This window comes from Leuresthes tenuis, unplaced genomic scaffold (assembly GCF_036924035.1).
Source record: "Leuresthes tenuis unplaced genomic scaffold, fLeuTen1.0.hap1 SCAF_2, whole genome shotgun sequence".
Taxonomy (NCBI): Eukaryota; Metazoa; Chordata; class Actinopteri; order Atheriniformes; family Atherinopsidae; genus Leuresthes; species Leuresthes tenuis.
The window spans coordinates 20832519-20846841 of record NW_027325356.1 but is presented as its reverse complement, the minus strand read 5'-3'; the positions used below and the strand labels follow the sequence as shown (position 1 = coordinate 20846841).

The window sequence follows — 14323 nt, the reverse complement described above, 5'->3', positions numbered from 1 at the left end:
AGACTGCACAAAATTCTTGCCTCTGGTGAGGTCATGATCATTTCCTGTCTTTAAAACTGCAGTCGGGAACATCCCATAATAGTCAGGTTGTTGGTGGCAACCATGCTCCACCACTAAAATGAGCCTTAACGCTCACAAAAATGAATGATCAATACATATTGTATTTGATTTTATTCTTAAATGTCTTGTTAAAAATGTCTTTTTAATGTTATTTTTTCAAACTTGTGGCAACTTTTAGAAATGATGTTGCAAACCCACAGATTGAGAATCACAGCTTTGAAATACTGTCATCTGTGTTTCTGAGCAAAGTTTCAATTAATTTAAGGAGAGAGCAGAAGAGAGACACTTCACTTGTTATTCTCACAATGGATTTCAACATGTAAAGACATTGAAATGTCTCCCTGAACCCTGAGAGCACTAAAGTCCACATTAGTTAATGCATTCCTGAAAACAGTTACAGAAAATGATTTAATTCACTGAATGACTCTGCTCAGTCACTCTTCATTGGGTTCTGTACAGTCACAAAGAAAAGGTGTTGCTATCTCTTCCATAAGGTGAAATATTGCTGCGATTTCTGTTTTGTAGTTGAGCTTTTAAACTCTTATCTGTTGTTATTGGAGTTGTTTCTTGAGTTAAAGCCATGCCACTCATGACACCCACCTCAGATGCTTTGTATCTAAATTAGTTTTGGAATCTGCAGTGAAAATTATTTCACCATTTGAACACAAATGATCAGTTAATAAACAACCACGTTTCTTGGATGGAGCGTAAACTCACACACGCAGTTATGCTACTTATTAAAAAATACCTCAAGAGAACCTGGTGTGAGTGTTCCTGTAACGTCATCACCTCCGAAAGCAGACCCTGCAACACCAGAACACAGTGGACGTGCTGAATAAAAGCCCATTGGGCAATATAACTTGTTTCTTGTTCGCACAATAAATCACAGGATGTCAAAAAGGATTCACTAGCAACAACAACGACAGGTCTCCTTTCACTTTTTTTTTTTAAGTTAAACTTTGTTCTGCTCCCTTTACTTTGAGCATCAAACATACCTCAATCCTTTTGTGGTTCTCCACATGAGAGCTCTTCATCTTGTCCATGACAATGTCTTTCTGAACAGAAACATTCAAAAGTAAAGTTAAAAAACACATAAAACTAATATTCTTCATGCTGAGCACAAAAAAAAACCTGACCTTTGTTATTTCTCTGTCTCTCACTGTCAACATAATCAGGGTTTCCTCAAGTTCAGCCTGTAAAAATATAGAAGTAGGTATTTAACTCGGAGTATGAACTCATACCATTAAGACCAACTCCGATCTGGTCCTACCTTCAACTCGATGTTGACCGTGCTCAGTTTGTTGAGGCCTTCTTCAGCACATGTCCTTTCAAAGGCGAGTTTTTCATTCTGTGTGGATGAAACCACATCAAAGTCCAGCAGCTTTAGCTTTTTAACCTTACGTAGGTGGGATTAGATTTTACATTTAAGATTTACCTTTTCTTCAAGCGTCCTTATATGAACCTTCAGACATTCAACCTCTTGGCTCTGAAAATAAGATTAACATGTAAAAAAGATGCCATGACAAAATGAATCCAGCTTTAAGTAATCCCTCTGTGGGAGATAGCAGATTGTTTGATGTACCAGTTTGGTGAAGCTGCTCTGAGTGCGACCGGCTCTCTCCTGAGCCTCTTTTAACACCAGACGAGTCTCCTCCAGTTCTTCTGTCAGGGATCTGGCTCTGACTGCTGACCTCTGAGCTCTTCACACACACAAAAACACACACGCACAGTCAAACTAACACCAGAGCATCATAACCCACTCAACACAATGCACACACACCTATACTCATATCCACAGAGGAAATGATGAGGTCACATTGCAGCTACTGTGGTGTCGTACTTTAAATTTCAAAACTGTGCTCACATTAAGCAGTCTGTGGCAGAAATAGTCAAGTCTTAAATAAGCAGTTGCTAGATTCCCACAGCCCAGCCACTCTAGAGAAAACATATTAACCCCCTCTATCCTAAAGGCCCTGTTCTAGTTTCCAGGCATGGTGCATTCAATGATAAGGTCTTTTTTGGTGTTATCAGTTTTCCCTTTCAGTTTTATTCTGAGATTCTTCTCCTTGTTTTTGTAGTGCCTCTCAATCTTTTGTCTTTATTTTGCACTCACATGCCACGTCTCTGTAGTCACTTACTGTCTTTATTTTGGTAATCACTTCCTGTGTTTTTCTTCTGTTCTTTAATCTCTTTTCTTGCTTGTTTTCTTATCCTCATCAGTTTCAGCTCTTTTTGTCCAGTTAGTTTTCAGTGTGTATATGCACTGATCCCAGGATGTGTCTCTTGTCTGCATAGCTTCCATTAGCCTTTATGATTTATGCTGGCTGCCTGCATCTTGCATTAAGGACCATGACATTGCTTCCCTCCTTTTTTTTAAATTACATTTTTGGACTTTACTTGTACCAGCTCTAGTTAAGTCTCACTTTTTATTTGGCATGCCCACCTTCCCTGTCTTGTATTTTAGTCTTCTTTAGGACTCACGTATAGCATAAGGACAGTGATCAGTTTAATGGGTAAAACATCAATTATGCTTATTTTTTTTATCCGAAATGAAATCATAAAATCATACATGATAATGACTTGCTTTTCTGCAGATATAGCTGAACTGAATAGAGGTAAAAGACAGTTTATCCTTTACCTGATCAACTTTGCTCGTAGCTCAGTGATCTCCAGACTGAGCTGCAGGTTGACATCTTCACATTGAGCCAATGTCCTCAACAGGCTGCTGTTCTGCTCGCTCAGCTTGCGATGAGCATGCTTCAGTTCAGCCACTGCGCCTGGCAGGTCCTGTCCATCACTGAACAAAATAATTGTTAGAAACTGTTAAGCATGACAACAAACTGATTATAGGAAGCGCAAACAATCCATGATTAAAGGAGGGAAATAACTAACCAGGAGCACTGCTGGTCCTCTGATGAAGCTGCTATGCTTTCAGAAAATGATAAATCTTGGCCTGGAAGGACATCAGATTTAGTTATTTGTTTTTTACTTCTTTTTATTGATTTAAGATGTTTCTATAGGAGTATGAGCAAAACACGGAAAAGCCTACCATTTACATTCACTTTAGACGAGTGACTGGCATCCACATCAGAGCTGAAGCATAAGAGTCAGTGAGTTATGCTTTCAGTAAGTATTTAGTTTACCATTCACACAGAAGTGAAGCAAAATCATTTGAAGGGGACACATCTCGCTCAGTTTGTAAAACTAAATAAACATTTATTGTAATGGGTATAGGGAACATTATGGCTTCTACATTTTCCACTGATATCCAAGCTGCTGGTGGTAGAAGTACTGAAATAGTTTGGGTGCAGTAAGTACTGTAAGAATAACATGACATAAAAACTGTAACATGTACAAGTTTTGCATTGAAATTTTCAACTCTGCAGAAGTACATATCTAAGAGCAAGTGCATCAGAATTAGGGGGACTGCTCTACTACATTTAAGGACACCTTGTAATTTGGGAAGAATTTAATGCTGTCACAGTAAGGCTCATCTGAAAGCCTTCTAAGGTGGTTTAGTCCGTTATGTGAACCTCTAATAGTTAAACCGCAAGACATCTTTAATCATGGATCCCTTCTGCAAAGCTTAGTCTAACCTGTCCTGGCTGCACTGAGCGATCCACTCTCTCATCGTGGAGTGGAAAGTCTCTCTGCTCACATGAGGGTCCTGATGGTCTGGATCAAACAGCAGTCGCAGGGCAGCCAGTATGTCCTGCCCTGCACTCTGAGCTGTCAGGGTCTCCAAGTATTTTACAATGGTGGATGCCAACACTTCTACTGAGAACAAGAGGGAAATAGGAAAATATGAGTCAAGATTTCATACTATCATTTAATCATGCTTTGAAGAAATTATATTATGCCACTCACCTGTTTTGTGGCTATTACATGCATTATACATTATGTCAAGGAGTTCATGTTCAGAGAATCCATTAGTGTCTTTACTCTCCTCAAGCATGTCCCTTGTCCCACAGCCGGACGACCCCCTTGCTTCAAATGCTGAGACAGGCAAATGTTAGCGTATAATCATACACACACAGAAGAAGTTGATGTCGTGCAACACTTACCAGCATGGCCATCGGACATTGTGTTTTTATATCTTCCAAAGCTCTTTAGAGGTAAAGTTCTGATGGATTGGCTTCTTCCTAAATTACCTGATATTTTATTTAACAATCAAATATCAAATAGTTCGCTCCAGGTCTGTCTGCTTTGACTGCACTGATTTATTGAATCTTACAGTGTGGTACAAATGGGTCTATGTAAGGTCTATCAGCTCTTGAACAGCAGAGTTAAAAACCAAAACATTTTCAAGGATGAAGATGCACCTTCCAAATTTGAGATGATAGGGTATTTATGTTGTTGCTGTCAAAATCAATAAACTAACAACCCATTTTTTGAAAGAAAGAAGTTATAGAATTGAATTCTTACTTTTCAGTCCAGCTCTTCTGCCAAGAAAAATATTTTTCTCAAATGCTAAATTAAGACCTAAACTTTCATTCTTATTGATCTAATCATTCCCTGCTTCCCTGTGATGCTACATGTGTTCGTGAAGATGCCTTTATGCTTGTTGTCACTGCTTCACATCAAAACCAGCTGACATCCTTCTGCCCACCTCTTCCATCCTCCTTCTCCCTCCTCCTGCCAAAACACTGTCCTGTGGAGGTTGGACACATGGTGCACCAAGTGGATTTTAATTTGAATTCTTCAGTTTAACACATCAAATGTTGTCTACCAGACGTTTTTTTTACACCCCTCACATTTATATGTTAAATACAGAATACGTTAGTGGTAAATTTCCTTTGACGATCACGGTGTGTAACAGACAACCCTACTCTCAATCAACTGCTACTGGAGCTGCAGCTCTTTGATTATTGCCTAATTTAAATAATTAGATTAAGTTTGAAGGTAAACCGATGCCAAAATGCATTAGGCTTAATGAAATCCCACGTATTTCTTGCTAGAGATAGCAATGTCCCAAAATGCAAAATGTTTTGTGTTCAATTATTACTACAGCATAGAACCGTGTTTACGTTTCTTAAGGAACTTTGCGCTATTACTACTATCATTCCAGCCGGACGGAAGTTCGGTTACACCGGCCGACCGTGTGTCTGTTTCCTTTAGGAAGCATTCACAAGTTACCACTCGACAACGAACTGGATATTTCTTATTGTTAATACAACTTCAGAGGGATTTGCCCTTCATTTCCAAGATGTCTCGGGGTTCCATAGAGATCCCTTTACGGGACACAGATGAGGTAAAACTTGATATTTAAAGCTGATTTGTTGCAGATGTTTGTAAGTGTACCTCGCTGTGATGCTAGTCGTTCGTGCTAACTTTAGCTAGCATGAGCTAATGTTCGGAGGCACTTACAGCGGCAGATATAATGTGCCGTTGTTACGTTGGCTTGGTATATCTGCAAGTCAGTCTGAAATGTAAATCCCTGCAATGCTTTTTGAGAACATTAGCAAACGTTGCAACTGTCTCCTTAAACACGAGCTCAGGCTCTTGTACATAGTACTGCTCCGGTATTGTGTTGTTGTCTGTCAGCGCATCAGTCCACATTAAAGTTCACAGCGGACTTTCGGACAACTTATGTCACACAGAATAAAATAAAAATTCCAAGCTGCAGTAGTATGTGTCATAGTCTTAACTTTCTACTGCATCGTTATGAATTTAAAATATGAAGACACCATAAACCCCACCTGAATTTGATCACCGTCATCCACGTTTATAATTAACCTTTCACTGTAAATAATCTTATGTGGTCATGTGATTTTGCACTTAAGTGCTAAGCTAAAGAATTATGTGTTGCATTGCAGCATACAGTGAGACTATTTATAAAGGACTATGAAGATTAGATCATGGGCAAAAAGCACTGCAACTTATTATCATTCAACACCTCACAAATCTCTCCAAAGTAACCTGAAATGTGCCTGTTAGTCTATAATGGTTGGATTTCGAAACGAAAACATCAGTCAGATAATGTTTCTTAATATATATCCTATTTAAAGCCCAGTCAATGTTAAACTAGATGCCGCTTATTTTTGACAATTTGATTATTGATTTTTTTGTTTTTAGCTGTATGTTGAATATCAGACAAATAAAGAGGATTTATTTCAACTCTGCGAAATCGTATCAAAATACATATGTCCACAAAACGGTCAATAAGCTCCTAACCTCCTGAAATACCCAAACTGTTACAGGCAACGGTGATACAAAGGCCTGTCCATAATCTGATATAGCAGACACGTTTCCTTACTCTCACACAATATATATATATGTTGATGGCACCCAACTGATATTCGTGGCACTCATGAGTAATACATAAATTAAGATTCGATCTATGTGCATCACAACTTACATCAATTGCATTTTGCAGGTCATTGAGCTTGACTTTGACCAGCTGCCAGAAGGAGACGAGGTCATCAGTATCTTGAAGCAGGAACACACACAGCTGCACATTTGGATCGCTTTGGCGGTGAGTCAGTAAAGGAACCTGTCCTTATTGATTGCTTTGTCTTTCTTCTTAAGAAATGCATCTCTGATTTCCTGAAAATTTCTTTTCTTGTAATCCTGAACCAACAAAACGTCAGTGGCACATTGAGATAATGAACTGTTTATCCTCTGTTCATCAAACTGTTAACTAATTGTTTCATCCTCGATTTTTTTTAGAGTGAAAAGTGTATTCTTGATGAACACAATCTGCACGCACATTAAAGCCTGTATGCATCCTGTCTCTTTCAGCTGGAATACTACAAACAAGGCAAAACGGAGGATTTTGTCAAGCTTTTAGAGGCAGCACGCATTGATGGAAACCTCGACTACAGAGACCACGAGAAGGACCAGATGACCTGTCTGGATACGCTGGCGGCTTACTATGTTCAGCAAGCACGTAAAGAGAAAAACAAAGATGCCAAGAAAGAGCTCATCACACAAGCCACTCTGCTGTATACTATGGCAGACAAGATCATCATGTACGATCAGGTAGGGGGAATGTCTCAGAGCAGGTGGTAACGTTATAGAGCTGGTGTGGTGCTGGTATTTCTCATTTTAAGTGAATATAATATGTTGTTTCAATCAGAACCATTTGTTGGGAAGAGCCTGTTTCTGCTTGCTGGAGGGAGACAAGATGGACCAGGCTGATGCTCAGTTTCACTTTGTCCTAAACCAGTCCACCAATAACATCCCTGCTTTGCTTGGCAAGTTGAATCTAAAAGATTCGGGGGGAAAATGGTCTTAGCTGCTGTGACTGACCTATTGAAATAAAATACTGTTGTTGTTAAACAGGTAAAGCCTGCATCTCCTTCAATAAAAAGGACTACAGAGGAGCACTGGCTTACTACAAGAAGGCTTTGCGTACTAACCCCGGCTGTCCAGGTAAAAAATGTTGCAGTTAAACACTTCCTGTACGCTTGATTTGTGTGACTTTACTACATGCTCATTTACAGTCTAAGTCGGTGTCAATATTTATTCTTTAGGGGTATAAAAAGTGGTGTTAAAAATGTGATTTGCTGTGTAATATAACCACTGAAAGTCAAATGTAATTTATGTCAATTCATTTTTAAATGTGTTATCTTTTAAAGCAGCTCATGACTAGATAAATGTCAAATATGAACACAAAGTTAAGGGATACAAAGTGCTTTTTGAAAATGACTGTCACGGGTAGAAAATTAAATAGGGAGAGCAAAACATGTGGTCTTTTTAATCCCAGAGAGACACGTTTACGGTGTTATGAAAGGAGGAAAAGCAGCTGTTGATACGTACAGAAAAATGACAGCCATAGATGAGGCTGATGGATTAGAATCCAATTAAACTGGTCAAGTTGAGATCATGATTATTTAACACGCTTATTTACCGGGCTTTGTAATCATCATGCATTTATTGAACTTAGCTTAACTTTTTAGCAGTGGATCTACTGGCAGTCATTAATTAATCTGATTTAAAAACTAATAAAAAGATGGTTTTGGTGAAGGGGTTCTGGTGGAGACACGAATGTTGCATCGCGAGTTTAAAAAGTCTTCAGGAGGCTGAAAGCTCACTACTCCAATGGAGAGGGATGTGCTGGATTTAAAACACTTGACCAAAACAAGGGCATCATTGAGAAATGGTTTCGAGCACAATAGTTGTTTTTATCTCTGGTATCTTGGTTTAATAGTTTAAGCCAAAATTGCCTAACTGAAAACGAAATCTGATTATTCTTCTATTCCCCGTCTGTCAACCCCGACGCTCACTCCCAAATATCTGTCAGCATGTTTCTATGACGCTGGAAGAAAATGAACGATCGTGTAAATCCGACTCCAACTGGAGTTTTAAACTGCTTGTAAACATGTTTGTTAGATCAAAATCGTGTGGGATTAAAGCTCCGACAGTTATTCCTAATCTGTATTTTTTTTGTCCTCGTGTCTCTGTGCAGCTGAGGTGAGGCTGGGGATGGGCCACTGTTTCGTCAAACTCAACAAACTGGAGAAGGCTCGCTTGGCTTTCGGCCGAGCCCTGGAACTTAATTCAAAATGTGTGGGAGCGCTTGTTGGCTTAGCCGTTTTAGAGCTGAACAACAAAGAGGCAGACTCCATCAAGAACGGCGTGCAGCTCCTTTCACGCGCCTACACCATCGACCCAAGCAACCCCATGGTGCTTAACCACCTCGCCAATCACTTCTTCTTCAAAAAGGTACTCACTCGGTAGTCTGCCGTCCTTTGTTTTTACTGAAACAAGCTGAAATCTACAGGTCTTCTAACTGTTTGCGCCTGCGTGTTCTCTGTCAGGACTACAGTAAAGTCCAGCATCTCGCCCTGCATGCGTTCCACAACACAGAAGTCGAGGCCATGCAGGCTGAGAGCTGCTATCAGTTGGCTCGCTCATTCCATGTGCAGGTAAGCTCCTAACCAACCCCGTGTAAGCCTGCAGGTTGTTTCCCACAGGTTTTACTTTATGTTAACGGGGTTTCTGGGTTTTTTTTTTTCCTTTCTTCAGGAGGACTACGACCAGGCATTTCAGTACTACTACCAGGCCACTCAGTTCGCCTCATCCACCTTCGTGCTGCCCTTCTTCGGTCTGGGACAAATGTATGTGTATCGAAGAGACAAGGAGAACGCGGCACAGTGCTTTGAAAAGGTTTTGAAGGCTTACCCCAACAACTACGAAACCATGAAAATCCTGGGGTCTCTTTATGCAACGTCGGACGATCAGGAGAAGAGAGACATTGCAAAAGTAGGTTTCCCGTGTGTCCTCGTTTCAGCACATGACACGTAAGACCGTGTCAGATTTTTGAGAAATACATTAAATTGTGGTTTTCTAGTTATTGTTAAATGAATGTGGTTTTTTTTTTCTGTTTCAAGGGCCACTTAAAGAAGGTAACGGAGCAGTATCCCGACGATGTGGAAGCCTGGATCGAGCTGGCTCAGATCCTGGAGCAGACAGACATCCAAGGAGCGCTGTCAGCTTACGGCACAGCCACCCGCATCCTGCAGGAGAAGGTGCAGGCCGACGTCCCCCCCGAGATCCTCAACAACCTGGGGGCTCTGCACTTCAGACTCGGCAACCTCGGGGAAGCAAAGGTAGCAGACGACACACAGGGTGGCGATTTTTTTCCCGGCATATGCTGAACGCGATGCGGGTCCAATACATTTCTTACGGCCACAAAGCGTGCAGAAGTTCACCTAAACACTCGTGCTGTTTCAACATCGTCTCCCCTGCAGAAATATTTTCTAGCATCCCTGGACCGGGCCAAAGCTGAGGGAGAGCACGACGAGCATTACTACAATGCCATTTCCGTCACCACCTCCTACAACCTGGCCCGTTTGTACGAGGCCATGTGTGAGTTCCACGAGGCGGAGAAACTCTACAAAAACATCCTGAGAGAGCATCCCAACTATGTGGACTGTAAGCATGCAGCATTATGCAATAAAAAGGGTGAGGCCATGAGGAGGAGCAGTGAAAATAATCGTTTTATTTGTCTGTTGACTGACAGGTTATTTGCGCCTTGGAGCGATGGCTCGTGACAAAGGCAACTTCTACGAAGCCTCCGATTGGTTCAAAGAAGCCCTGCAGATTAATCAGGTACAACCTGCCGGCGTGTGTCAGTGTCACTTCAGCCTGAAGCGACACTCATCCACGTGATCTGACGCTACTTCTGTTTGGCGCAGGATCACCCGGACGCCTGGTCCTTGATCGGAAACCTTCACTTGGCCAAACAGGAATGGGGGCCGGGTCAGAAGAAGTTTGAGCGCATCCTGAAACAGCCGTCCACACAGAACGACACTTACTCCATGCTGGCTCTGGGCAACGTGTGGCTACAGACTCTGCACCAGCCCACCAGAGACCGGGAAAAGGTGCAGATACGTTTGAGTCATTTATTTATTCCATCAGCTGACAAGAGGAAGACAGATGAACAACAGATGCAAACCAGACCGTATAATTGCAGAGGTGTTGCTGTTAACTAACTGGAGGCTGTTAAGTAAAATCATCAGTTGTTGATTCTTATTAAGGTTTTTTTCCTCAACTGTTGGTGCCTGACAGGGTTTTTTTTAACACTTTGTATATTGCGTATTGCAACACAAATACGACCTCAAACATCCTCACATTTTTTACACATTTAGATTAGGTTGAGAATTCATATAACTAAGAAATGAGGGAAAAATACTACACGATCAGTTTAATTACTGAGGAAAATGACCCAATATTGAATATCTGAGAGTGACAAACAGGGAAACCATCAATTTTAAGTTTACTTAGTTTTCCACTGACTGATATCACGATGGATCGGTAAAATCTTTAATTTTTTTAAAAATTCATATCCTTTTGTCTACTTTTAGAAGAACTGGAAGATGTTTATGGTCTATTCTATGCAGAACATGTGGCATGATCAGTAATCCACTGAGTTAAATCGCATTGATACATACGGGTCTCTCATAGTTCAAGGAGCCTCATGCATTGAGACACTGTATCACTTCTAATATTAGAAGATGCACATTCCATTTCAGGCCGGGTGGGGCTGCTTCCTGATAAAGCATTAAAGGAAATCCTGAGTCGATATTGTTTTTCATTGCAAGTGACGTGAAATAATAACAATACTCAAACAAATTAACGGTGTTTCTGTCTCCACAGGAAAAGAGACACCAGGACCGAGCCCTGGCGATTTACAAACAAGTCCTGCGAAACGATGCCAAGAACCTCTATGCTGCTAATGGCATCGGTACGTTCAAGCTTCAGTCAGTTTGGTTGTCCTTTGGTCCTTCTGTAGGTTTAACCTGATCTAAGCATCAAACGGTCTCTCCAGGTGCCGTGCTCGCTCATAAGGGGTATTATCGTGAGGCGCGTGACGTGTTTGCTCAAGTGAGGGAGGCCACGGCGGACATCAGTGACGTCTGGCTTAACCTGGCTCACATCTACGTGGAGCAGAAGCAGTACATCAGCGCTGTGCAGATGGTGAGGACAAACATCTTAACGTGTTTGTCTTTGTTTCGTTTCGGTTCAGTTGACAGTTTTTTTTTCTCTTGGTTTTTCTCCCCCTGTGGCCTTATAGTACGAGAACTGCCTGAAGAAATTTTATAAATACCAGAACACGGAGGTGCTGCTGTACCTCGCAAGAGCTCTCTTCAAATGTGGGAAACTCCAAGAGTGCAAGCAGATGCTGCTGAAGGTAACGTGGGGTGGGGACCAATTCACAGCTTTAGTTTTACTCCGCGACGTACGATAATATAACATCGTCTTTCGCGCTCGTCAAGGCCCGCCACGTGGCCCCCAGTGACACGGTGCTGATGTTCAACGTGGCCCTGGTGCTTCAGAGACTGGCCACTCTTGTGCTGAAAGATGAGAAGAGCAACTTGAAGGCTGTGCTCAGTGCTGTCAAAGAGCTTGAACTGGCTCACAGGTAGTGATATGATTTACAGCCCAGCCTCTCGGTCTGTTCCACGGTCTAAACCTGGAGTTTCCTCCTCCTCCTCTCACCCTTCCTCTCCTCCTCCTCCTCCTCACACAGGTATTTCAGTTACCTCAGCAAGGCTGGAGACAAGATGAGGTTTGACCTCGCTCTTGCTGCATCTGAGGCCAGGTCAGACTCAATTTATTTCTGTTAAAATAAGGTACACTGTGTTTTTTTTTTTGTTTTAGTTCCATGCTACGAACATGCTATTATGTTTCAAGTAATATTGTTTGGCAGAGATCTCGTAACTGTCAGCTCTGGTCCCTAAAAGCAGCTCCCTCTATTTTAGTTTACATCAGCAGACACCACGGATAATTGCCGGCAATTAGATTGTTGTTTACTTTTAATTACATGGAGTTGTGTTCATTTGTGTTGCAATCTAACTGTGGCTGTCGGCGTGTTGTGGGAATCCAGGCAGTGCTCTGATCTGCTGAGTCAGGCTCAGTACCATGTGGCCAGGGCCAGAAAGCAGGATGAAGAGGAGAAGGAGCTTCGTGCCAAACAAGAACAGGAGAGGGACCTGCTGCGCCAGCAGTTGTTAAAAGAACAGGTAACTATGGTGTTACTGTCCAAAAAAAAGGGTTGTTTGCATTAAATCTGGTTTTGCTTCAGATTTCTCTCCGACAATCACAAGTTTCACATTCAATGATGAGTTTGTTTCCCTACAATCATCATGTAGGAGGAAAAACGGAACCGAGAGGCGGTGGAGCAGAAGAAGCTCCTGGAGCAGAGAGCTTTGTTTGTGGAGAAGACCAAGAACCTGCTCACCTTCGCCGAGGGATCGAAGGAAGCGGCCAAAGAAAAAAAGAAGGGAGGAGGTGGTGGAGGACGTGTGAGTGTCGGCAGCGACGGCAAGCTCAGAAACTGTCTTTTATTACAGGTCGGCACATAGCACATCAACAACATGCTTTCTGTTGTTTCTATTTAAGCGTAAGAAAGGAGGTGACATGGAGGATTTTGTTAACGACGACTCTGATGAGGACCTACCACTGAAGAAGAAGAAGAAGAGAAAGGGCAGCGCCAGTGGCAGCGAGCAGGAGGAGACTGAAGACGGAGAGAAGAAAAAGAAGAGAAGGAGGTGAGGCTGCTGCTCCGTGGAATAAACACTTTCTTTTGTTTAGACTGCAGGTTTAAGCTAGATCTGTGGGTCAAACTCTGTGTTTCAGACCTACTAAAGGAGATGACAGCGACGATGAGGAAGGAGCTCCTCGTCAAAAGAAACAGCGCAAACCCAAAGAGGGACGCAAAAGGATTGAAAAGGTACTAAACGTTAGTTAGCTCTCCCATCGCGATTTATCTTCTTAAAATCCTAAAATACGCATTCGGGTCTAGTTGCGAGAAATAAACCTTTTTTTCTCTCTTCATTTTAGCCCCAGCCTGAGCGTCTGCCGCCATCTTTTAAAGGAAAGATTAAATCTAAGGCCATCATCTCCTCATCCGAGTCCTCTTCAGACGAGGATGGACTGAAAATAGCTGAGGACAGGTAAGAGCTTAAAGTGAGAGTTTACCCTGAACTGACAACATACACACATTTCTGCTAAATGGTCATATTTGCACCTTGTTCGTACAGACAACAAAGGGACAGTGACTCGGGATCTGACGACGAGGGCGCCCACAGGAAGCGGATTGCGTCTGACAGCGACTCAGATGGCGGAAGGAACCGCTCCGGCAGTGAGGCGGCCAGCCCTCGGCGCTCCGCTGGCTCGGACGATGACGAGTCCGGCAGCGACCGTCCAGTAAAGAAGAGGAGGGTGCAGCGGCAGTCCGACTCGGAGCAGTCGGACAACGAGAGCAAGAGGAGTCGGTCGGGATCAGACGACGAGTCGAGGGCCGGTTCACCAGCACCAGCTGCAGCAGCGTCGGACAGAGGATCTGAGGCTGGCTCGGACAACGAGGGCTCCCCGCGCCACTCTGACAACGGTTCGGAACAGGAAGGTTCCAACAACGAGGAGGACGACAGCGATTAAAGAAAAAAAATAAAATAATCACTGACTCAAACCCCCCAAAAAAAACACCCCCCCCTTTTTTTTTTTCTCCTTTTGTATGTACCAGAGGCAGGGATTTCAGTCTGTCTGGGGTTACATCAGTGTTTTTCCTTTATGGGGTCATTCGTGTATTTGAACTACCTTTTTTGGAAGACTTTTTGTTAAAAATGGATAGTTTGAAGTGTAAAAACTGTTTTCTCAGATGGACTCATGAGACATTTAACCCAAAAAAAAAAATGGGAATATGCTTCAATGAAATTAAAAGCATTCAACACCGTCAAACTGCTTCTGTCACTCGATTAAGATCCACAATGTCGTCGCTATGATACACGAAGTCTGAGACTCTGTTTGAGTTATA

At 42.3% G+C, this 14323-nt stretch overlaps 1 protein-coding gene across 2 annotated transcripts; it reads left to right on the top strand.

The window, feature by feature from the left end:
- Window positions 1–5163: 5163 nt before the first annotated feature.
- Window positions 5164–14236, top strand: ctr9 (CTR9 homolog, Paf1/RNA polymerase II complex component). 2 transcript variants are annotated; one of them, XM_072380606.1, is made up of 23 exons: window positions 5164–5311; window positions 6437–6535; window positions 6802–7041; window positions 7139–7256; window positions 7345–7434; window positions 8471–8727; window positions 8823–8930; window positions 9031–9267; window positions 9396–9614; window positions 9756–9939; window positions 10028–10116; window positions 10203–10388; window positions 11164–11251; window positions 11336–11484; window positions 11582–11698; window positions 11784–11929; window positions 12038–12109; window positions 12395–12530; window positions 12660–12812; window positions 12910–13058; window positions 13147–13240; window positions 13351–13463; window positions 13551–14236. In XM_072380606.1, the coding sequence occupies exons 1-23, from the start codon at window positions 5267–5269 to the stop codon at window positions 13945–13947; spliced, it is 3486 nt and encodes a 1161-aa protein (XP_072236707.1). In that variant the 5' UTR covers window positions 5164–5266; the 3' UTR covers window positions 13948–14236. The 2 variants fall into 2 exon arrangements, with proteins under 2 accessions (XP_072236707.1, XP_072236708.1); XM_072380607.1 differs by having other exon boundaries at window positions 12660–12816; window positions 12920–13058.
- The last annotated feature ends 87 nt before the right edge of the window (window positions 14237–14323 follow it).